Raw genomic sequence first — 26,079 nt, forward strand, 5'->3', positions numbered from 1 at the left:
ACTTTTTCTTTTCCATTAAAGGTCTGTAATTACTCTGGAATCAGTAAACCATGGCGTCAAAGAAATTTGCTGTTAAAGTAAGTAGCGCTTAATAGCCTTCTCTAAAATGGTTAATCATTTGCTAATATAACTGAGTTCGGTGTGCACTGACAATTGAAGCCCTGAACTTTCCTTCTCCTCTTTAAATTAGGGATTTTACTGACAACTTTAGGTGATTGAAGATTTGCATGTTAAGAATGAGATGGAGGGGGGCAGCACAGACACTAAAATTGGAACGATGCAGAGAAGGTTAGCACGACCCCTGAACAAGGATAACATGCAAATTCATGAAGCTTCCTCATTTTTAAACTTGCTCTCCCTTGAGAAAAAAATTAAAAATGAGATAGAGGAGAAAATGAATAGTTCATGCGGTTATGAGAGTTGCTTAAAATCTAGGTAAGATGCCTTTTGGTCATAACTTTGTCCTTAATGTTAAAAATTGTTATTCACGTTTGTATATCTGTGACATGATTTTTGATTATGACAAAGCAGATGAAAATAAAGAGGTAGGCAGCAAATGCTGCAGGTGGGTGAATGCCTGTACAGAGGTCTCTTGCCTGGCCGTTCTGTGTTGTTTTATTTTTGTAAGTTTCTCTTCTGTCTCTCTTGATGGCTGGGGCTGAGACCTCAAGTGTGGGGGGATGAGGGAACCGTGTGTGAGGGGTGGTAGGGAAGGAGAGGGGAAGAAGTGATAGTATAAGGTCTCTGAGATGCCTTCACCTGTGTTGGCTGTTTAGGACATCTTTTCTATACTAGTGTTACATTTAGTGCATTCAAAACACCAAAACAGGGGCATGTGGGTGACTCAGTCGGTTAAGCATCTGACTCTTGATTTCAGCTCAGGTCATGATGTCACGGTTCGTGAGTTCAAACCTCACAACAGGCTCTGTGCTGACAGTGCAGAGCCTGCTTGGGATTCTCTCTGCCCCTCCAGCGCACGTACATTCTCTCTCACAAAATAAATAAATAAACTTAAAAACAAAAACACCAGAACAGACAAATTACAGTAGTTAGCCAGGTCAGATACTACTTAATATTGTAATTATATATTATTTTTATCAGGTCATGGCTTATTAGATTTACAACATATTTATACATTTCACTGCTTACAATTATTTCTTGTATCTATGTGTTCTGTAGTATTTCTTTTTATGAGAGATTGTTAAGTGGTGAACTTTCCCTGTTTGTCTAAGAATGTATTTTTTGTCTTAACTCTAGAAAGTTGGTTATAGAAATCTAGGTTGAGCATTATTTGTCCTCAGCACTTGGGAGATATTTTGCCATTGTCTTCTGGAATCTGTTATTGCAACTGAGAAACATTGTAGATACTGACTGATATTTAAAACCACCTTATAACTTAGTGGCTTAAAACACAAGCCATTTCATTCTTACTATTCCAGGTTGCCCAGTATCATTTGGGTCATTTCTCTTTTTGATGATGGCTGGGGCTGCAGTTATCTGGGGACTCCGTTCAGCTGGAACATCAAGCATGATGTACTCACATCGCTGTCAGCTGATACCGTGGTTGGGCTCTCACCTGGGGCTGTTAATTGCTGCCCTTCATTCTCATTCACATGGCTACTCTGTGTGGCTTGGGCACCAACTAGCATGGTGGCTGAGTTTTGAGGGATGGTGTCCCAGAGCAAGAGTTTCTAGAAGACAGAAGTATAATTTGCCAGTTCTTTGAAGGCCTGGGCTCAAAAGTCTCAGGTGGCACTTATGCTGTATTCCGTTGGTCAGCACACCCAAAGGCCCAGCCCAAGGATAGTAGCAGCTTTTGATGCAAGAAGCAGCATATGCTCATAGAGAAAGGAAGAATTGTGGGGGCTCATCTGTGGAAACTAGCCACTACCGAAGTCTGCTGTCTGCCTCATTGTGATTTCTTTCTTGGTTATCAAATTTTTTCTTTCTGGGTCCTCTTTAGATTTTATTTTTGTCTTTGAGGTTTTACAATTCATTATGAAGTCTGAAGCTTAGGCTTGTTATTTACGTGGTTTGGGAGGCATTGTCCATTCCGACAAATGCTGCTCTGGTAGGCTTGTATGAGTGCTGCTTGGCCATTTGCCTTTTATTGTTTGTCTCTGTGTCCCTACATTGTGTTCAGAGTGCTTTTTTCTTTTCTTTTTTTTAAAGTTTATTTATTTATTCTGAGAGACAGAGGGATGGGGGTGGGGCAGAGAGAGAGGGAAAAAGAATCCCAAGCAGGCTCCATGCTGTGAGCGTGTGTAGCCCAATGCGGGTCTCAAACCCACGAACTGTGAGATCATGACCTGAGCCCAAATCAAGAGTTGGACACTTCACTGACTAAGCCACCCAGGTGCCCCCAGAGTGCTTTTTATTGGACCTCTTCCAGTTCATTAAAATATTCTCATCTGTATTTACTTTGCTATTTAATCTGTATTTAATCTACTCTTTAACTTGTTTATTTTTAGTGACTACATTTTTCAGATGAGAATTTGTGTTTGGTTATTTATTTTATTTTAATTTTTTTAATCTTTGTTTATTTTTGAGAGAGAGAGACACAGAGAGACAGACAGAGCCCGAGTTGGGGAGGGGCAGAGCAAGATGGAGACACAGAATCCAAAGCAGGCTTTAGGCTCTGAGCTGTCAGCACAGAGCCCAACATGGGACTTAACTCAGGAGCTGTGAGATCATGACCTGAGCTGAAGTCAGATGGTTAACCAACTGAGCCACCCAGGTGCCCTGGTTATTTTTTTTTTTTTTAATTCAAATTATACCAGTTCTTTTTTTATATATGTATATATACTTGTGCTATTTTAAAAATGTGTTTCTGTATCCTCCTTTTATCTTCTTTATAATTTTAAAGTAATTTATTTCAGCCTTTTTTAGATTATTCTGTCACTTCCACTATTACATACTAAGTGCGGAATAAATTGGTGATCAGTGTTCATGTGTGTACTTTTTGCTCATTTTCAGTCATATCCCGCACATGGTCCGTGTGCACGTGCATGCGCGCGCATGCGCGCACACACACGGTGGAAGGACCTATGAGCCCTATAGTGCAGCTGAGCACTTCCAAATTTACTTCTACTGGAGCCACTGGCATTTCAGTGGTTTTGGACCAGGCTTTGTATTAATTTCATGGCTTGGGATTCCACCACCTTGTGGGTAGTACAGCTTTGCAACCCACAGTGGAGTCTGGCACGAGGTTGGTGTTTTTAGTATTTTCCAGTATTTTCCTTGCTGTTTTCCCTTCTCTTCCCCCTATTGAAGCCCTGGATTGATGGCAAGCTTCCATGTTGCTTCCTTGGTCTGCAGGCAGTGATTTTCTTTTTTTTTTAGTTGCATTTTCATGAAGGTCACAGTTTATCAAGAGAATGAAGGAGAAAGCTCTGCTGAATAGTTCCTGCTCCAAGAAATTATGGACAAACTGACCCATTGTGAACCAGAGTATTAATATATGGGGATATCTACAAATCCCGTACTTATTTATGTGTCAAGCATTGTGCAAATAACTGAAAGTTAAAGTTCTTAACAGCTCTGAGCTTAACTGGAATGAGTTTCTTCCCATCTCTCCTTTCTCTTTTTTCTTTTTTGGGCATTAGGATACCAGCTCTCAACTATCATGGCTCCCACATATTCTGACCAGCAGGCTTGAACCTTCCAAAGGGGTGATTTTTTTTTCTCCTCCCTGCTTTATTGAGATATAACTGACATATAACATTGTGTAAGCTTAAGGTGTATAAGGCAGTGATTTGATATGTGGTGAAATGTTTACCACAATAAAGTTAGTTGACACATCCTTTACCTCACATAATTACCATTTTGTTGTTCTTATGTAAGAACATTAAAGCTCTACTCTGGTAGCAACTTTCAAGTATACAGTACAGTATTGTTAACTGTTGTCACATTAGATCCCCAGAACCCATTCATCTTATAACTGGAAGTTTAACCCATTGACCAACATCTTTCTGTTTTCCCCACTACTTGGCCCCTGACAACCACCATTCTGTTCTGTGTTTCTATGAGTTTGATGTTTTTAGATTCTATATATAAGTGAGAGCATACGTGATTTGTCTTTCTCTGACTTATTTCACTTAGCATAATGCCCTCAAAGTCTGTCCATTTCTCACAAACAGGATTTCCTTTTTTTTAAGCGGCTAAATAGTATTCCATTGTGTATTTATGCCACATTTTCTTTATTCATTCATTCATTGATGGACATTTAGGTTGTTAGGTTGTCACAATTCCCATTGTGAATAATGCTGCAGCAAACATGGGGTGCAGATAGTTCTTTGAGATAGTGATTTCATTTCCTTTGCATATATACCCAGAAATGGACTGGTTGGATCACAAGGTAGTTGAAGTTTTAGTTTTTTGAGGAACCTGCATACTGTTTTCCATAATGGTTACACCAGTTTGCATTCCCACCAGTCATGCACCAGCCAGGGTTCCCCTTTCTCCACAGTCCCACCAGCATTCCTTTCTCTTGGTCTTGTTGATAGTAGCCATTCTAGTAGGTGTGAGGTGATACTTGGTTTTGATTTGCATTTCCAAAGGAGGGATTATTAGTATTGTTAGGGGTTTATTTATTTACTAGGTTTCTCAGACAGAGAACCATCTTTTGGCTTTGATTTTCTTTTTCCTGTAGTGTACTTGTTTTCTGTTTTTTGGAATTCTTTCTTATTTTATTCTGTTTGAGCAAATGTGCTCTTCTCTGTCCAATTTAAGGTGAAAGCTTAAATCATGAACCTTTTCTAATATATTTGCTTAAAGCTATAAATTTTTCTCTGTAAATGTTTACTAGTTTAATTGTATCCTTGTTTTGTTAAAGATGCAGTTAAAGAAGGAATTTTGTTTTTCAAATAAACATATTTTCTAATTCTTTCTATGATTTAATTTTTGATCATTGGGTTATTAAAATATATATTATATAGTTTCTAAGTATTTGGGAGTTTTTTTTTGTTTTTAAGTTTATTTTGAGTGTGCATATGTGCAAGTTGGGGAGGGTCAGAGAGAGACAGAGGGAGAGAGAGAATCCCAAGCAGGCTCCCTGCTGTCAGTGTGGAGCCCTACTCTGGGCTCTGTCAGGAAGTATGAGATCATGACCCTGAGCCTTGAGATTATGACCTGAGACGAAATCAAAAGTTGAACACTTAATCAACTGAACCACCCAGGCATCCCGAGAGTTTTCTAATAATCATTTTGTTGTTTAGCATAATTCCCCTATTTAGGAAAATATTCCATAAGCACTTGAAAAATGTGATGGTTGTCAGATGCACTGAATTATATATGTCACTTAGAGCAAGTTTTTTAATTTTGTTATAAAAATCTAATTTTTTTTTTTACTAGTTATTAAATGATAATCTAATGTTTACAAATAGTGTTTTCTTTTTATTTAGGTAAATTCCTAGTAGTAGAATTTCTGGATCATATGGAAATTCTATTTTTAATTGTTTGGGGAACCTCCATACTGTTTTCCACAGTGGTCCTGCCAGTTGCATCCCTACCAGCAGAGCATGAGGGTTTCTTTTTCTTCACATCCATGCCAACACTCCTTGTTTCTTGTGTTTTTTATTTTAGCCATTCTGGCAGGTAAGGCAGAACAGAGGCATTTTCAGAGATGCAGAGTCTAAAACAATTTCCTTCGAGTGTGCTCTGTTTTAGGAAGGATTTTCCAAAATGAGGGAGTAAACAGAGCAAGAGTGAGACAGAGGGTCTGGGAAACAGGCAATCTTGCAGGTGAAGTGAATCCCATAGGATCAGCAGTGTGTTCTGCCTAGAAAACAGTCAGTTTGATTGGCACAGGATATAGGGTTCCACGAAAGAGATCTCCAACAAGAAAGGAAAGGCTGAAACACCTCACATATTTGAGGGTACAGAGAGGAGTTTTTTTTAGGTCTGTCAGAGAGTGTGGGTATGATTTAGTGATAAGAATACGGGAAGCTAAACAAAAAAAACGATGCAGCTCTTAACTAAGCGAATGAAAAGTTATGCAAGATAGGAAAGTGAGTACAGTACACTACATGGCTCAGCTTCGAACCGAGGGTACATTCCATACGTTGTGAACTCCAAATGTTGGAAGGCTGGTGAAGGACATGTGTGGGTGGTGGGTTGTAAGCACTGTCCTTTTCAATAGAAAATATGTGAAACTGAAATAATGAGAAATTGATAGTAATAACATAGTATTTAGAAATATGATAGTAAATACCAGATCAAATATCTGCTTTCAGTGTGGCTGCTCCTGGTGAGTGAGAGCTGGGGAAAGGTAGTGACAGGTTAGGGCAGAAGAGGCCTCTTTTTGATAAGTAGTTGTAATCTGTGTAGATGCATTACCATAATCCATAATTGAGTGAGTAAAATTTAAAAGGAATTAAACAAATTTTCATATATATGTATGTACTTTTGGCTTTCTGGGTTGAAAAATACTTGGATAGAGCATGGTTTCTAAAGTAATAGAACACCCAATGAACACCAAATAGTTTGCCCCTTGCACCTCAGTTGTTTATTCTGAGACTTTCCCTGGAATGGTATTAATTATCCATGCAAACAGCTTATCCTTTTTCAATTGAAGAAAAAAGAAAACTCTTCTGACCTTCCTGCGTATAATAGAGCTCTTATTATTATTATTTGTTAAATCATTGTGTCTCTGTTCTTGAACTCTTTCTTTTAATTGTCTCCTAGGCCAGAATTCCAGGAAATGGCAATAGTGAATGAGGTGAGAGCCCTTGGAACCAGAGCTTTCAAGGTCTCTTGACTTGTTGGTCACTGCAACCTGTGGCAGGGAGATAAGTCCTATACTTCCAGGACTCCTTTCTAATTTGTGCGTAGTGGTGACAGCTGACACGTCTTCCCAAGGCTCCTTAGTGATCTTAATTCTAGCTCTGCACCCACCTCAGTATTTTAGAATTTCCAAAATTATACATTGTTTAGGGGCCAGGGGTCAGCGAATTTCATCTCACAGGTTAGCTGCTTGTTTTTGTAAATAAAGTTTTATTGGAATGCAGCCACTCCCATTTGTTTACATATTGTCTCTGGCTGCTTTTATGCTACAGTGGTAGAGTTGAATAGTTGCAACAAAGACATCATTGCCTGCAAAGTTCTGAAATGTCTGTCTGTCTTTCTGTATAAATATGTCTTTTAGAGCACATCTCAATTCCTGCTAGCCACAATTCAAGTGTTCAGGAAGCACACATGGCTAGTAGCAGCTGTGTTGGACACCATGGGTCTCAATTCATGCATCCTTATATGCCCCCACCTCTTTGCTTCTTGTCAGAGTAAGCTTTCAATGAAGTTACCTTGGTTTAAACTGGCTGCAAGGGTGTATAAATTGGCAAGCCAAGGCAAGGCCGTTTCCTTTGCAAGTGGAAACGAGAAATAGACATGGACACAAACTGTATTAATCATGGGCTTTTATCCATAAAAACACAAAGCTTTAGTAAGAAGAAAATAAATTTGAATAACAAATTATGGCTAAAAGTGTCAAATCAGTATACATGGTATTTGCTTCTGAAAAATTTATGGGTCTACCCCCTGCTTTAAAGGTATTTTTAAAAGTATGTAATGTTGCCAGGCCTCACTCCTGATAATAATTACATCTTAGGATTTAAAATTTTTAGCTTGGGTTCCAGCAAAGCAGTACTTTGAAAGGTTCCTACTTCATTGTCTGTCTCTGTTTGTAGATCATTTCCTCTGCTTCCTGCATCTGTTTTCTTGGATTAGTTAGGTATTACACCAAAGTCTAGAATTCTTTTGGCTACAAAGCTTGCTCTGCTGCTTCCCCTACCCCCAATCTACTTTATTGTGGGTGGGAAAATTTTTGTTGGGAGGGCTTGATTAATTAGAAGGGATTCCTGGCTTCCCTAGCAGTGGCAGCCTGGGAAGATTACAGAGCTTGGCTTAGTGACAGGCCAATCTGTATTTAAGGAAAAACTCGGACCAGACAGATTTCCCTGGAATGTGGATCTGGCTTTGTCTTCTTTCACAGAGAATGTGTAATGACCCCCTCCTCCTCCTTCCCACCCACTCCAGGAGACTTAAAGCTTTTACTTCTGCTGTTGGTATTTGTCTACTTTTTAATTCTGGAGAGGGTGGGGAGCTGGACTTTTGGGGCAGGAAGACTGAGTCGTTTTCTGTATCTAAAGTAACAAGTTTAGGATTTTGTTAACGTTTAGGAGTAGAGGAGAGATTTTACTTTTTAAAAAAATCTCCCTGCATCTTTACTATCTATGTTTTTCTTTCTATTTCTTTGTAGCTTTTATAGTTTTATGCACTGCTCTGAATTTCAGTTAACCTTAGTCTCTGCATTCCTTAGAACAACCACAAAAAGAGAAATGTGTCCAAGAATTGACAGTAATTTCCTCTTTGTAATAAAAGTAAAAGTGAAGAGGAGCTCTTTGAACTTCTAGAGAAAGAGAGAAAGTTGAATAGCAAATGGGCTTTTGTCTTGCTGGCTTGCCTCAGTGAACCACTTCAATTCTGTGTCCTAGGCTTTTTAGTCTACCTAAAGGAGAATGTGGTATTGACTTTGTCATCAGCACTGATTTGAAAGCTGGTGCTTTGATTTTGTGTATTACATTGAAAAAAAAAAGATTTATACAAATGTTTTCATACCAGTTGAGTTCTAGGTAATGAATCTTATACTAAATTTTAAGAAAGAATAAAACTCAAGTGTCCTAATAAATCACAGAAGTTTTAAATGGTTACATTCTTTATTAGAAATGAATTTGAAGGAGGAGTGTGTAACCTTTATTCCTGGGAATGTTTTTAGAAAGGCATTGGTCTCTGTGAAACTTGTCAAGGTAAAAAGAAGTACCTTTGTATTTCTTCTCCATTACTTAAGCTCTTCACCTTCCAGTTTCTTCTTAATTCTGTCAATTCCTTGCGAGAGCTTTAAGTTTTCAAGACATAGAGCCAGTAAGCGTTTGCCTAGTGGTAGATGACATGCTCCAACTAAAGTAGGCCGCTCTTTTTCCCCGGTTGCATATTATCTGTTCTGTTACACTGGCCATGCAGGAAACTGTGGTCACAACTAAACATGTCCTGATTGCTTGATAGACTTGACATAAAATCCAGAGTTCACCAATAGTCACCCAGTTAAGTCTGCCTCAGGCTTAAAGCTCTTCGGTTCCTTCTCATTCAATAGGGCATTTGCTCTGTGCGTTGATGTCTTTGAAACAGGGTTCTTGTTGGACTTGAAATGAAACTTCCTTTTCCAAGTGTTCTCTCTTTCTGGCCAGACACCCAGTTTCTGGGCTTTATTTTTCCAATCCCTTCCTGTGTGTATAAGATCATCTATTCTTCTTCTTCTTCTTCTTCTTTTTTTTTTTTTTTGATGATTAGAAAGTGCTTAAGTACTGCCCTGGCTTCTCATCCTCCTTTCGATTTCAACTTTCCACCTGCCTCCATCAAATCTCTGCCTACACTGATCCCTAAAACCTCAAACTAAGAATTCAGTTTGTCATAGTTTTCTTCTGAACTGGCTTTTGGTTTGAATGTCCATGACACTACCCTCACACATCCCAGACGTGTCCAGTTATGATATCTCCTCGTCCTTTATTCCTGGTATCCTGTATAACGCATCCACCCTCTGCAGAGTATCTTGGACTTGCTGCTTCTGTCTTCTTTTCTTACAAATTCAGCCTTTATGGTCCTTGTGGTTTCTATTTCTACCTTAGTCTCTGGATGATCTCTATGCCTTTCCTGTCTTGCCATCCCAGTTTATCTAGACAAGTTCCAGGATAATGTTTTCTTAACACCATTTTCATCATGTTACTTCCTTGCTTAAGTGATCAGAGTAATTCCTTCTGTTTAATCAGATCTGATCTGAACTCTCTGGCTAGATTTAAGGTACTCTTATAACTATTCTCTCTTCCTCTTTAACTTTGACCCATGTTTTTATCTTGGAACTTGGGAACGTGGCCCACCTATTCCTCTGAAACTGATGCCTTCTCATTTCCTGCAGTGACCTAGCCTGTGGTTTTCTCTCTTCTTGTTCTCTCTTACCTTTTCTTCCTTAGTCTCTATCAGCTTGTTCAGGCTTGATTAATGACTCCTTTTTCCTTTGACACACAATCTAGACTTTTCTCACATTGATTATCCTCTCACTTTGTTCCTTTGCTTTGTGCAGCTTATGTTTTCTATATGTTCTCCAATTGTTTATATATGTGTTCACACATAGTTTTACAACATACTATCCCAGCCACATTTCCTGAGAAGAAGGACTTTTGCTCTACTTCTTTTGTATGCACACAGGTCTTGAGTAATCTGGAATATTTCAGAGGTGCTCAATAACCCCTCACTTTCCTTATTACAAAGATAAGAAGTTTCTTTCCTCGTGGTTCATGGAGAACAGGGAAGTCACTCGAGCTTAGAATTATTTCTTACCAGTGTTTTTTTTTTTTTTTTTTTTTTTTTTTTTTTTTTTTTTTTATTCAGTTCCAGACAGGGAATGTTGTAATACTCAATTTGTGGTATATTTCTTTTCTTTAAAAAATTTCATCTTGACCTATTTCTCCATTTAGGAGTCCATAGTTCCACTTTGGAAATATTTTAAGTAATAGCCTCTGTTAATAGCTAAAATGACAGTGTGGAGTTTGCTTCTGTATGTCTTTTAGGAAAGTAAATTATTTCAGTATAGTATAATGTTAATTGTTTGGACATTATTGTATTTTATTTTGATTAGCACCTTAGTTTAGCACCTTGATACTTTAATTTTTCCAACATACATACAAAGCATATACTTTGTATGTTATTCTAGTAAAAGAAAATAATTCTGGGTAGAAAAGTGAAGTCAGGATCTAGCACCAGATGCAAGAACTCGGAAAGTTCCTTGGATTCTCTCTGAAGGCTGTAGAGGGCATCATTGTTCTGTGTTTTGTTAAGTGTGTGCATCTGTAGACATTGTGATTCAAGGAAACACAGCAATTAAAGTGCTTTTAAAATCACTGGCTCATTCCTAAATTGTCATGACATCCTAAAGGCCTGTGTTTGTTTGCCCGGGGGCGTGTGCATGCTCTCATCCAGAGCCTGATATGCCTGTGGATATTTAGTTTGCTCTGTCTTATAATTGTCCTCACCAGGAAACACCACCATTAACTGGAACAGTAGAAAACAGTCACAGCAACCCAAACTATCCAACGTGGCCTCAGAGAAAACATTCTTAGAGTGACACAAGACTCTCTCTAGTGTGCTTCCTTTCCAGATTCAGGAACTGGAAGTGATGTGTTGAGAGTGAGGATCCCCTCTCTTTATCCTTGGAAAGCTTTGGGAGCCCCGCCCAGCTCTGGTCCCAGTAGTAAAGGCTGGGGGCTTTGGTTGGGACTGGTACAAGTCCTTGAATTCATGGTGTTATTATACTTCCTGCTTTTCCTACTCCCCTTTCCTTATTGTTACCACCACCATTCATTTTGGGGATGCATGGTTGAGGAGTCAAGAGGTAGAGTGGGGACTACAGAGTGTTCTTGCATTCTACAACCCCTGGGGATTCCATGTGAAGGACATCCCACTGAAAGAGCTGTGTGTGCAGTGGTCTAGTCAACCATATGATGGAAGAATGTACAGCATTCACTTCTTGTCCTTTAAAAGCTCCTCTTGTAGTAATGTCTTGGAATGCCCGTGATTAAGTAATATAGGAAGCTAGGCCACTGCATATATCACTTTGTCACATGTGAGTAGCATGTGACAGTAAGACTACATGAAACATCAAGTAATGAGTTTTTCATGGTGACCCTACATACTCACACAGGCATGCACTGTATTTTGCAAGTGTCGTCTGAGATGTAAAAGAATGTTACGCCATTTGTTTCACAGAGGTGTGCCCTGTAGATGCTGGCAAGGCATATATGCTAGACCTAACATCCCAGTTCTTATTACTTGAAAATTCACTATATGTTGTGGATAATATTGAGGTCATGTCTAGTTCTAAATTTCTTTGATTGTCTATAGTCTATGCATGTTGCTTTAGGTTCTTTTGTAGTACTTCGTGAAATTTAGATCATCAGGTACTTGAGGAAAGGATTCTGGAAGGTGAAATTAGCATCAGACATTTAATCAGGTTTCCTGAATTCACATTGTGGTTTCACTTGTGAAAATTGGATGACTTGCAGTGAATCCTGTTACCTCTCTGACCATTCTTCAACTCTAAGATAGGAATAATAGCACTATATGTCTGACAGGGTTTCTTGTGAGTATCAGATTTATAATAAAAGACAATGCCGTGAAAGTGTTTGAGAAAATAACATTTTATGAATGTCATGGCCCTCGGTGATTATTTAACAGTAACAATCTGTACAATAGTAGAGGGACTTGGCCTCAGCATCTTACTTGTTCCTGGTCTCATAGTTCTTTGGAATGAGGACTAGTCTAATTCTTTTCATATGTGAGGTGTCACTTAGAAAACTGTCATTTATCCTGGCCTGCAAGACCCTGGGTTAGGCACTAGTGATACAGACAAGGCTGATGATCACCCTTCCGTATTCTCAGGAGGATTTGCATTGAGAAATGATTGTGTTAGACCGTAAATAGCAGTAGGTCAGTAGAGCACAGAGATCAGAGTGCCCTGCTTAGCTGAGTTGTGAACAAATGAGTGCCGTAGTCCCCCTTTACCCCTCGTAATACATTCCAAGACCCCCAGTGGATGCATGAAACTGCAGATAGTACTGAACCCTATATATACACTGTTTTTTGCTATACTTACATACCTATGTTAAATTTATAAATTAGGCACAGTAAGAGAGAACAATAATAAAATAGAACCGTTATAACAATAACTAATAAAAGTTATATGAACGTGGTCTTTCTCAGAATATCTTCTTGTACTGTACTCGTTCTTCTCACGATGATGTGAGATGATAAAGTGTCTACATGATGAGATGAAGTGAGGTGAGAGATGTAGCACTAAGCTACTATTGTGCTTAAGCTACTACATGTTGTCAGAAGAAGGATCATCTACTTCCTGACTTTGGGTGACTGCAGGTAACTGAAACTGTGTAAGGTGAAACTGCGGGCAACTTCTGTTCAGTGATTGTATTCAGATTTGTTTTGATGGGAAGTCATAGCAAAGCCATAGTTCAGTCATTCCGTTCGGTATCCTGTTTGTGTGTCCATTTACATGATGGACTACACTGACAGGTTGCCGGGGCTAGAAGTCAGGGGGTTTCGATGTTAGTCCTTGGTATTCCTGACTTTGGACAGGTCAGTTAACCTCTCTTTTTTTTTTTTTTTTTTTTTTTTTCCAGTTATCTGTAGCTGTGTAACCAGCCAGCTCCAAACTTCGTGATCCCATGGGTCAGAAAATCTAGCCAGGCAGATTTTCTGCTTTTCATGACATTGGTTGGGGTCACTGTCGTGGGGGCATTCAGAAACAGACTAGGCTGGAAATCTCAAGGAGGCTTTGCTCACATGTTTGGTTTTCCTCCCTGATGCCTCTCTTTGTTCACAGGATGTCTCATCGTTCAGTAGTCTAGCTTGAGCTCCCTTATGGCATGGCAGCTGACTTCCCTGGGGATCATGCCAGTGGAAACTGCTAGGCTTCCTAAGGGCTGTGTCTGGAAGTAGAAAACTGTTTCTTCCACCATATTTCATTGGTCAGCTATTCACAAGGTCAGGAGAGGAAATAGACTCTGCCTCTTGATGGAAGGAGTGGTGAGCTTATACAGAGGAGGTAAGGAATTGTTAGTGGCCATCTTCAGAGATTTTTTTACCACAGTTCTCTAATCTCTCTCTTTTTTTCAATGTTTGCTAATTTTTGAGACAGTGAGTATGAGCGAGGGATGGACAGAGAGGGGGGACAAAGCATCCAAAGTAGGTTCTGCGCTGACAGCAGTGAGCCTGATGCAGGGCTTGAACTCACAAACTGTATGATTATGACCTGAGCCAAAGTTGGAGGCTCAACCGACTGAGCTACCCGGTGCCCAATAGTTCTCTTATCTCTTAAATGAAGTGTTGAATTAGGGAGTCTCTAAGGACCTGCTTGCCCTACATTTTTATGATTCTATAAATTTTTATTTGAGGAATTTTCTGCATACGTTATAGTGGAAAGAATTTAGGCTTTGGAGACAAAAAGGCCGGAGTTTGATTCAGGGCCTTAACATTGACCTGCACTTTGGAAAATGACTTATTCTTTCTGAGCTTTTGTATTCATCTGTTAATTAAATAGCGTTAACATAAACTCCCTTTTGGGATAATTGTCCATCTTAGCACAGAGTCATCACTCAGAAAGTGTTAGCATTCTTTTTCTTCCATGTTACCTGATAGGGGCCTTTTTCAAAGTCAGTAGTAGTTGAAGACATTAATCGCAGGTCCTATTGTTTATTCTAATACGAAGATGTTCAGGTATTTAATCACATTTTGTTGGTGGTAAAGGTATTTTTGTGAGATCAGGAGTCCAAACAAGACGATTCAGTTTGTTTACCTGTATTGGTATTATGAATTATCCCTAGAACACTGTTGCTATTTAGAAAACATGCTTAAAAAGAACTAATTTGAACATGTATTTTGGTCTGTGAAGAGCTGACTTGTTTGGCATTTCTATTATCTTTTGTCTAGAAGAAAGAAAAAACCCTGTGGGGTGGCCAGCATTCTGTCTCGCTGTTTTGGACTGTGATACTACCTCACCCATGGGCCAGGACCTGTAGGTGAACTGGGTCACATGCTTCCACTGTCATGTGAAATGGGCCTAAAAGCTCATAGACTAAGGGGAGTAAGAGGAGAGAAAGACTGTTCTCTAAAGCACTGGTTCTCAGAGTGTGTTCCTTGGATCAGCAGTATTAGCATCTTATGCACTAATTATGGTGTGTATTTTCATCATAGTGTTATTGTGAGGGTTAAATGAAATGATTAATATAAAGGTCATTTTTAATAATATTAGACATTATAATATTATCATCATCATCATAAAAGTAATCATTTTGATTAATTTTTTCTTCCAGGGTATTTCATGAAGCAACTTATTTTGCACTTCTTCTTAAAGAAGCCAGAGTTCTTATTAGTCCTTTTTAAAGTTTTGCAGATGGTCTGTCGGTCTAGCAGTATTTCATGTTGTTAAGTAAATGAAGGCTTGTTTAAGCAATGTCTCAAGGTACTTCTTACAAAAGCTCATAATTCTGAAGAAGATATTCCTCAGTTTAAAGTGATGTTGAGAAATCATATAACATAGTTATGCAAATATGTTCAAAGCCCTAGTGTTTGTGGGAGTCATTAATACCATTTAATGAGTCCCCGGGCAATGTCTGAACTCCGGAGTTTGCTTTCAAGAGCCATTCTCTCTCTAGGTCTGCTTGCTTTCTTCATTTTAGATCTCGATGTCCTTAAACAAAAGTCTCTGTGGAGGCTTTTTTTTTTCTTTTTTTTGTTTCCATTTGTGGTCACATAAGGATCATGGTTAACCCCAAAAGGAAGGCCAGCTAGGCTGTGGGGGCCTGGGCTGGGGCCTGGAGCCTCTATACCTCAGCCTGCTGCCTATTCACTTCCTCTTTTCTCCTCCTTACCACTACGTTTAAGCCATATCCCAAAGTGAAAAGCAGTTTATTTGTCTTTGGGGCTTGCTGATTCAGAGGCATGGGTGTTCTTTGGGATGTCACTGTCTGACCGCTGAGCTGTCAGCTTCCTTCTGGCGCCTCCTTCTAGGACTGGGAGTGATTGCTTTCCCTAAGGAAGCCTTGCGTTCAGGCCTTGGCCAGTGATTGGCAGTTTGCCTTGCTTGCACTTACTGGTTCTGGCTTGGTGCTCATCCTCTTGTCTTTTGCCTTCTCTCGGGCAACGTGTGGAGTGGACCCTTTTAAGCTGCTGTTTGATCGGAGGATGAGATATTCAGGCAGAGCCAGGGGCCCCATAGAGCATTCTGCTTGGGATTTTCAGCAGTGTTTCCTGGAAACGCTGCATTCCAGGGAGGGCCTGAGGTGGATCCCTGTTCCTGCTCTAGCTGAGTGGCCGAGCTCCTATCAGTTTAATGTATTGAGGTTCTGCACAGAATTGAATGGTGTGGAGGGGGGCTTAAAACACATTGAGGAGCACTGATGTAGTCCAGCTCCTTTGCAGAGGAGCTCTGAATCCCTATAGAGCAGAAGATGAAGATCTGAAAAGTTGCTCAAGAGAATTTTGTACCTTATTTAGAGAATAAGGACTCTATTGGACTGATGATAGTCAAGGTTCATTGGAAGAAGAAACAAAGCTGGCAGACTACCAGAGCTGAAAAAGGGTCCTTACTTTATGATAAGGGAGCAGAAGGGCCTCAGAGTATCCCAACATTGAGCTTTGTAAAGGCCTGGAGAAGCTTCCGCTGCCCATGGGCCTGCTTCCAGGTAGCTCCCCCATGGGCCTTTCTTTGACAAACAAAGCCATCATCTCTGTGTCTTCTTTGTCATTCTCCCTCTGCTGGTATCTTTCTGCTCCCCTATGCACATTATAGAACATGGTGGCCCCTCACCTCTCAAGGGATATATTTTACAACTTGTGGAGGTGAGTTTCGGTAGGTGTCCATCTTTGCTCCAATGACTGGGACAGGGGCAGTGTCACTTAGTACATATGTGGCTGTCCATGCCTGTACCTACCCTTGGGTATGGTGGTTGTTAGAAAAAGGGGCACAGAGTACCTCAAAAGTTATGCAGTAGTATTTTATGATTTAGAGACTTCACCATAAAGTTTCTCCTTAGCAGTCTTATAGACAGGCCTTCTTACAGAACATAATAATGAGTTTTCAAAGGTTTGTAAGAGGCCTCAGGGGCATCTGGGAGGTAGCTGGAATAATCTGGCCCTTGAGAAGGTTCTCTTAGTTACTGGGGATGAGGATGATCATAATTAGGGCTTTACTTACAGTTTGCAACTTGCCTTATTGTTGGTATGCATGTTGAGGTGTTTTAAGGTTGTTCATATCCCACAGTATTTATATGTTATGGTAATTAAACCAAAATATTGCAACAATCAAGGAAAGTATCAAAGAGGATGTCAGTCTACTAAAATTTCTGAATGTCTGCTCTACAGATGACACTGTGAGTCAGGAGAGGACCCGACCTTCAGTAGCATGCATCTGTCCTAAAATCTTAAACTCCAAAACACTGAATACTTTCCAAAGACTCAGCTCTGAGTCTGCATGTTTGATTTTGACTCAGCATTCCATTTATACTTCCTCCAGTGTGTGAAACAACACAAACTGAATTGTAGCTTGAGTATTTTTAATTGTCACCAAGTTGTGCTTCTAGACACTGTGCAAAGTCTTTTAACAGCTGATGAAATGTTTTTTTAAAGATGGCCTGATGGGATCAGATGTTGCTGCATCATTTCCAATGCTGCCTGAGTCTGTTTCACTTCCCACAATGACTGATTCTCCATCTGCCATGACAGTGCATTCCTGAGCGGCTGCCCCTTCACTGGGTTGGTGACTAGACTGTTTATTCTTAGGAAAAATTAAAATGATCCAGAGAAGGGTGTCTTGTGTAAAATTCACATGAATCAGTCTTTTTCACTGCAGGAGTCAGGGAGGAGTGTGTGGGGTATGTGTGTGTGTAGACCTTAAAGAACTTTTTATGGAATAAAATTTAAAACTACCAAAGGAGAGGAGTATAATGAACATTAATGTACCCATAACCCATCTTCAACATTGTTGACAGTTTTAAATTAAGTAATAGGCAAGTTGAAGGCTGGTTTAAAAAAAAGTGAGCGGTACCATGTGACATTAACACTCGTGTGTTTACACCGAATTTTCCAAATTTCAGCACTGTTAATAATTCTCCCCCAAATCAAAAGATCCTTTGTTCTTTCCTTCAGTTTTCAGTTTAAGTTCTAAGAAATATTACAAGTATAACAAGAGATCTTATTAGGGTGTTATTGTGGATAGCCCATGACAAAAGCAGACACTAAAACTGTTGATTTTGGTTACCTGGGTTCTGAAGATACCAGTATTCCTTAGATTTCTGATTTTACTTTGAAGGGAATTCTTATTGGAGTATTGCATAATAGTGATGTGGACCTCATTGCTTTTCCTACCTGTGGGATGTTTTTTTTTTAAGTTTATTTATTTTGAGATAGAGGGAGAGAGAAGGAGAGAGATCAGTGGAAGAGCAACAGAGAGAGAAGGGGACAGAGGATCCGAAGTGGGCTCTGCGCTGACAGCAGAGAGCCCGCCATGAGCTCGAACTCATCAACCAAATTGTGAGATTGTGACCTGAGCCAAAGTCAGACGCTCAGCGCTCAACTGACTGAGCCACCCATGTGCCCCCTACCTGTGGGATCCTGATTCCTTTTCTCCAACATAGGGATAATGTGTCAGCTTTTACAGCAGTGTTATATAAAAAATATCTAACCCAGTGCCTGGCAATTAGTAAGCATTCACTAAGGAAGTCTTAGCTATTAGTAATCAAGTTAAAGATACAGCTGGGAAGCAGACCAAATTTAAAATTTTGTAGGCTACTCTTACCCTCTTCAGGTATTTCATTTCAGCAGCTTAATGTGTGAAGTTCCAGTGTGTTGTGGTGGGTGGGCTTTTTTGTTACAAGCTCTCTTTTAAAAGCTTTTGTGATAGGGTCACCTGGGTTGCTCAGTCGGCTCAGACTTCGGTTCAGGTCATGTTCTTACGGTTTGTGAGTTCAAGCCCTGCACTGGGCTCTCTGCTGTCAGCACGGAGCCCGCTTTGGATCCTCTGTCCCCCTTTCCATACCTCCTTATACTCGCGCTTATGCTCTCTTTCAAAAATAAATACTTAAAAGCTTTTGTGATAGCAAAAGAAGGATACTACCGTTTACTGACTACCTGCTGAACTGGATGTTTTTCACATATTAACCTACTGAATTCTCACAACACTGCCAACTGCACTTTACTGTTGACAGTCACAGAGGTGAAGGGCATTGAGGTTGAAGAATTTGCTCAGGTTGAAAGTCAGAATGGTAAAGTCAAGCCTGCTATCTCTTATTGAAAATTGTATACTTTGATGAAGAAGATAGAGCCTGCTAGGTGCAGTCTTGTAAAGAGATTGGTTTAGAATTGCCCTTGTCTGGTAATAATATGACTGCTTATGTGGTTTATAATTTTTAAAGTTTAATGAACTGTATTGTAACTTTTATTAGCCACAGTAAAACCACTACCTTGGGAGATAGGCAGGGCAGATGTAATTATTAAAGAGGGGACCCTGCAGCTCCTGATGCTGGTTCTTTATTGCCCTCCCCTTTAAAAAAGTCTTTTAGGGAAGGACTTGTAGGAAAAAAGATGCATTGAAGACTATCATTAAAGGTCAGTTTTAGGTCCTGTTCTCCTTTTAGAACCTTGCTGAAGCAGGCCACTTCTGCCAAGCCCTTCTTCAAGTGGGTGCCCCTCTCAAGGGAGAGATTGTTGAGCTCCTTTGGCTTACCAAATGGATGGGGTGAGGGAGAGTGTGAAGAGGGACAGTGAGAGAGGGAAGGAGACAGTCCTAGAGTCTTGTTGCCTCTGTAGTTAGGTAAAAGCAAGAGAAAACTGCCCAAGAGCTAGAATTCCAAGGACAGGCTGGCCAGTCCTCCCTCCACTAAGGCCTCTGCTCAGGTCCTGACCTAGTTTTGGGGAAGAAGTTAGGGAAACCTTGAGAAGTGGGTGGGATCATTGAGTTCCACCTGTGTGCCAGAGTGATTGGCTTCTTCCCAAGATGACAAACCTGCCTCTCAGATTGGGGACAATCTGGGTAGTCAGCTAGTGTGGATGCAAAATAAAAACCAATGTCATATAACCTCTGTACTCTTTGCATGCTTCTTTTTTCCCTTCAGAAAATCAAAACAAGAAAAGTTTCCATATGCCCACAACTCAAATTCATGTTCTGTTACTGTTAACATTATGTAGTATTAGCTTTTGTTTAAAAGCAGGCAACAGATTTGTTTTGTTAAAAATAATGACCCATTTTCATTATGAAGAATTCCAACATGAAAAAGAAAATCACTCCAGATTTTGGAAACAACTCTTGTTAGCATGAGGTGAATGTCATTCCAGATGGATACTGCAGATATATGTACAGATAGAATGACTACAGCAAAAGGTAGAAATACTTCTGTTAAATATTGAATATTATAGCTATTATTTTATTTTATTATTTTATTTTATTAAAAAGAGTTTTTTTTTTTAATGTTTATTCATTCTTGAGAGACAGAGACAGAGACAGTGTGAGCAGGGGAGGGAGAGAGAGAGAGAGACACACACACACACACACACACACACACACACACACACAAAATCTGAAGCAGGCTCCAGGCTCCGAGCTACCAGCACAGAGCCTGACGTGGGGCTCAAACCCACAAACTGTGAGAGCATGACCCGAGCCCAAGTCAGACGCTTAACTGACTGAGCCACCCAGGCGCCCTTATAGCCGTTATTTTAATTAAAAACAGAAAATGTAATTTTACTTTAATAGTAGGGAAAAAAGCTGAATTGAAATGTAATGAATTGTTGAACCTTAGAGTTCTTCTCATGTAGATTTTATTTTCTAAGGTTTCTTTAAGATTAAAATAGCTTGTAAATAAGCTCATTTTTTAAAATTTTTATTTATGTATTTTGAGAGGGAGAGAGCTTGAGCAGGGGGAGGCAAAGAGAGTGAGAGAGAGAATCCCAAGCAGGCCCCATGCTGTCAGTGCAGAGCCGAATGCAGGGCTCGAACCCACAAACTTCGAGATCATGACGCAAGCCGAAACCAAAAGTCATATGCTCAACCAACTGAGCCACCCAGGTGGCCCGAAGATATTTTTATTTGTTTATTTATTTTAAAGTTTTTTAAAATTTTTTTTTGAGAGAGAGAAACAGCATTAACCATGGAGGGGCAGAGAGAGAAGGAAAGAGAGAAAACCCAAGCAGGCTCTACACTGACAATGAAGAGCCTGACGCAGGGCTCAAACTTATGAACTGTGAGACCGTGACTTGAGCTGAAACCAAGAGTTGGACACTTAACCTACTGAGCCACCCAGGGACTCCTTTGAACTCATTTTTTTTATTATTTAAAGATAATTTTTAAAAATATTTATTTATTTTTGAGAGAGAGAGAGCGTGCGTGCGTGCGTGCGCCCACAAGTGGGGGAGGATCAAAGAGACAGACACAGAATCTGAAGCAGGCTCCAGGCTCTGGGCTGTCAGCACAGAGCCCAATTCAGGGATTGAACTCATGAACCGCGAGATCATGACCTGAGCTAAAGTCTGACACTTAACCGACTGAGACACCCAGGTGCACCTGAACTCATATTTTAAAAGTTAAATTTCAGTCTTATACTGCAGGGATTGACTGCTTGCTGTGAGAAAGGGCAACAGTGTCTCTCCCTTTCTCCTTTCTCCTCACCTCCAAGTTTCTGTTGTTATTTTTATGTGTTTTATTCACATTTTTGTCCTGTGCTGTTCAGTAAGGTAGCCACTAACTGTGTGTGGCTATTTGATTTTAAATTTACATTTACATAAAATTAAAAATTGAATTCTTCAGTCTTGCCACATTTCAGGTGCTCAGTAGCCACGGGTGGCCAGTAGGTTGGTGTAGGTATTACAGAAAGTTCTGTTGGACAGCACTTTTTCTCAAGAAAGGGTTATTGGTGTTTCATATCCAAATTATTTCATGTTTAAGAATGTCTCTTATTGCCTTCATATTTGAATGCTACCTTGGCTCATACCTTCTTTCTTTCTTTTTTTTTTTTAAGTTTATTTATTTTAGACAGAGAGAGGCAGAGAGAGAATCCTAGGCAGGCTCCGCATCATCAGTGTGGAGCCTGACATGGGGCTCAAATCCACCAAGAGTCTGACACTTAACTGACTGAGCCACCCAGGCACCCTGCCCTGCTCATACTTTCTTTCCCTCAGAATCTGGTAACAAATCTTTCACCAGTGTCTTCTGATACTGAATTTTGATCTGAAGAAATGTAAAGCCAGCCTAGTATTCCCACACTGTACAGATGACTTGTTTTTTGTTCTCAAATATCTGAAAGATTTCATAAATGTCTCTCAGTGTAGAGTACTATCGCATCTTATAAAAATTTTTTTTCTGGAACATGTGCTTTTTTTGTTTATTCTGTTCATTTTTCATTTCAGAGAGATTCTTAATGTTGTCTCTTCTGTTGTCTCTTATTCTTAGTTGTCTCATATCTTGCCTATTCCATTTCTTAAGTTGTCTCCTTAGGGGATAGGTGCTTCTATTAAATTATTTTCATTTGCCTTCTATATTTATTCCCTTTCTCTAATTGTTTTAATGTCCTTGTTTCTTTTATTTTTTTAATCTGAAATGATTATACAAGCCATATTACCCTGATTGTCAGTAAATCAATTTCCAGGGTTGTCAATTTCTTGTCTGTTTTGTTTTCACTCATTTATTCCATAATAATATTGATTTTGTTTCTTAATTTGTTTCCTTATTTTCCCCATGTTACTTATTATCGTTCACCAAATGACCCCCAAAATTAGCAGCTTGAAACAATAAACACTTGCTCACTCCCAATTTCTAGGGATCAGGAATACAGGCATGGATTAGCTGGATGCCTCATGCTCAGGATTTCTCACAAGGCTTCAATCACTGTGTCAGCTGGGACAGCTCAGTTGTGGGAAGATCTTCCAAGGGCACTCATGTGATATTGGCAGAATGTCTCAAGGGGCTCACTGACTGTTAGCTGGAGACATGTTTCTCAACACATGGCCCTCTCCATAAGGCAGCTGAGTTTCCTCGGAGAGAGCAAGAGAGGGTGCCCAAGATGGAAGCCACAGCCTTTGTGTTACTTCACCTCAGTGTGACATCACATCATCACCTCTGCCACATTCTTTTTGTTAGAAGGAAGTCATTAAATCCAACCCACACGCAAGGGAAAAGGATTATATACAAGATCATAAAAACTAAGAGACAAGATTTTGGGGGACCATCTTAGTGCTGCCTATCGCACCTTCATTGCCATTTAATTCTGTTTGATTGTCTTTGGGTTCTTGAGTTAATGAATTCTCTCCCTGGCCCTGAGTTGCCTTGTTTCCTTTACAATTAGATACTCTGCTGTTTCTCACATTATCTCTCCTATTAAGTTTGGCATGTGCCTTTTGTTCCTTTGTTTGTTTGTTTTAGATTTTAGAGAGAAAGAGTACAAACCAGGGAGATAGGCAGAGGGAGAGAGAGAGTGGGCTCAATCCTGTGACTCTTGGGGTCATGACCTGAGCCAAAATCAAGAGTTGGACTCTCAACTGACTGAGCCATCCAGGCGCCCTCATTTGTTCCTTTTTTATATTGTGCTTTTCATAGAAATCCAAAGCCATGCCATTTATTTCGATCTTGGTTTTCTATGGCTCTGTTCACACATTCTATTTGCTTTGATTAGTGTAAATGACTTTTTTATATTTTTCCCTTTGTTTCTGATGCCAGTTGGATTTCCCTTCAAGCTAAAGGTGGAGGACTGGGTATTTTGGCCAGTCCACTTATACATAGCTCTAGAGGCCATCTAGAGGAAGAAGGCTCAGTCAGGGTGAGGAAGTTAACATCACTATACCTGGATCCTGCTGCCTTCTGAGGTTCTGTTAGAGGTCCTGTGTCAGAGTTCATTCCTGGTTGGGGAGGAGTGGGGCAGGGCTGGGTTTTCTTCCATGAGGATGTTCTGTTGTTAACTTTGCCTCTCAAAAGGCCATTTCCCATATTTAATAGAAGGAAAGAAAAGCAAGTTTGCTGGAATAGGCAAATGGGCTGAGGGAATATTTTGGGATGATTACTCTAAAGCTAAATTATGATGACAGTTGCACAACCATATAAATTTGCTAACTTACAAACTGGCAACTTAAAACAGGTAAATTTTATGATACACAAACCAGAATAAAGCTGTTTTACAAAAGCGTATTTGTTCAGTATGCTTTTTTTTTTGAGAATTAGAGGTATTAATAATTTTAAGGACAGTGATAACTCAGTAGTCCCAACCGTTCATCGTTCATGTTTATTAATTAATTTCGTGGACATGAACTACAATGGTTAAGTAAAACCAGAAAGATGGTTTTATCATTATCGTGGAGTTAGTTGGCTCTCTTTAGCTTCAGTAGCAAACAGTATGCTTGCTTGCTAGTATTGATCAGATGGTATATAAGTGAAAATGTCCTACCTAAATGTTGCAAAATAGTAAATTAGATTTTAATTACTTCCCAACTGTAAAAGAAACAAGTAGCAAAAAGAGGGGAAAAAAATGAACTAATGCTTTCCAAAAAAGATTTTATGGTGAGATGGTCTTTTATTTGTGTAGTGTCAAGTGGAGTCAAATCTTGATGGTCTCAATATTACAAAGATAGATATGTTGTGGGTAGGGAATTAACAAATAACTTACATTTTTGTTTTGTTTTGTTTTTTTAACTTGTTTTATTTTTCACTTTTTAAAATTTACATCCAAATTAGTTAGCATATAGTGTCCATTTATTTTAACGGTAGCTTTGTTCACTTATCTAAGGTGTATTTATTGGGGGCTCATTACTCTGGTGATCAGTTAGATGCGAAAAGAGATACGGCAAGCTTCCTACCAGTCAACCTTCCAGCAGATAGATGGGTAAAGACTTCTGTGTGCTTGTCACTGTTAGGTACTGTGGGACATACTAAAATTGTGAGGTCTTTAAGGGAAGAACTGTGTCTTATGAATTCCTTTTTATATCTCTGATCCTTTGTATATTACCGGTGTTCTGTAAATATTTAATGCATGAGTAAATGAAAGAGTCAGATGGAGTCCTTATCCTCCAATAAAGTATATTCTAGTTAGGAGCCTAAGCCATGTGCGTATGAAAAAGATAGCTGATAACACAAGGCCCCATATAAATCCCAAGTGATCACATTGTCCAAGTTGTGCCTGAGAGAGGTGAAGGATGGTACTAGGAGTGCTCAGATAAGCCTGTGGAGTTAGTGATAACCAAATGGGCCCCCCTACATCCCTGAGTAAGAGCAGAGAGTATACTTGGGAAGGCTATATGCACAAGGCTATATGCACAACATATAAATGAAGATGGTTTTTGTGGGGATCCAGGAGATAGGACCGACTCTGGTTGGAGAGGAAAGAACTGGGAAAATGGAGTTGGATGGAAAGAGTGGCTACAAGGGAAGAGATTGGGTTTGTTTCATTGGGCACTGGGGAGTTACTGGGTTCTTGAGCCAAGAAACGATTACATTAAAATTTATAAACTTACTATTAAAGTTATTGATGGACCATGTGGATAATTTGGCTATTTTTTTGCTTCTCTTATGTGCAAGATGCTTACAGATTGAAGAAGGTTTGTACATTTGGTTGTTGTATTTTCTTTCTTTTTTTTTTCTGGCACCTTATGCAGAGTAATGATCAACTCTTTCATTTTTTTTTTTTTTTTTTAATTTTCCTACATAGGGATTCTAACAGTCTTGCAAATAAAAACAAAGAGGTTTTATTTGAAACATGGAGGCAGAGATTCATTGAGGGTGTGTTTGCAGGGCACAAATGAGGAGTTTAGACATGAGGGACTGCACAGGGTGTTTAGACAATTATCAAGGGATCGATGAAATGCTTCTGGAGAAAAAGAGAAGGTGTTGCATTGTGCTTGGGAGCCAGGGACCAAGGCGGGACTTGTGTACCAGACACTTTCCTGTGTTTTTAGTTCCCGGTAAAAACTGTGATCTCTGTATACAGAGGCGAGATGAGGCTGAGGGGGCTGATTTACATGGATGTGAGTGTCTCAGTCAAAGGTTAGGATGAATTTGTTCACGGCATGTTGATAGGAAAGGCCATCAGGACTTATAAAATAACTCAGTACTGTCGCATCTTTCCTGGATAATTGATCACACAGAGGATATAACCAAGGCAGTTCAGTATCCCTATTTGCAAAATGTTAAACTCTACGATAATTAATAGTCCTTTAAATGTTGCTTAGAATCAAATTAGTTACAGTAAACACTCAACCCTAGTGTTTCTTAGAAAGTTTAAAGATTGTCCTTTGAAAGGATTTCTAGTCTGAAAAAAATTTCTCCTATTGGAACAAAGTGATGCCCAACATTTCGCATTCAAATGTACTTTGTTTCTTTCAAATAATCAAATGAAGGGTACAATTAAGTGTGCTGATATAGTTCACCTGATCATTTGATTTTGATTCACCTCAGTGTTGGGGTTGGTGTCCTACTCAGTAAACAGAGGT

The 26,079-nt window shown here is 39.5% G+C and overlaps 1 protein-coding gene and 1 pseudogene across 1 annotated transcript in view; both read left to right on the forward strand.

Moving 5' to 3' along the window:
• LOC115510350 (SLX4 interacting protein) overlaps positions 1-26,079 on the forward strand; it is a 176,702-nt gene that overhangs the window by 20,151 nt on the left and 130,472 nt on the right. Inside the window, exon 2 of the mRNA XM_030310100.2 lies at positions 22-77. Within this exon, the coding sequence (XP_030165960.1) occupies positions 51-77 (27 nt within the window). The 5' untranslated portion in view covers positions 22-50. The remainder of the gene's footprint in view (positions 1-21; positions 78-26,079) is intronic.
• LOC115511325 lies at positions 250-346 on the forward strand (annotated as a pseudogene).

Source organism: Lynx canadensis, chromosome A3, assembly GCF_007474595.2.
Source record: "Lynx canadensis isolate LIC74 chromosome A3, mLynCan4.pri.v2, whole genome shotgun sequence".
Lineage (NCBI taxonomy): Eukaryota > Metazoa > Chordata > Mammalia > Carnivora > Felidae > Lynx > Lynx canadensis.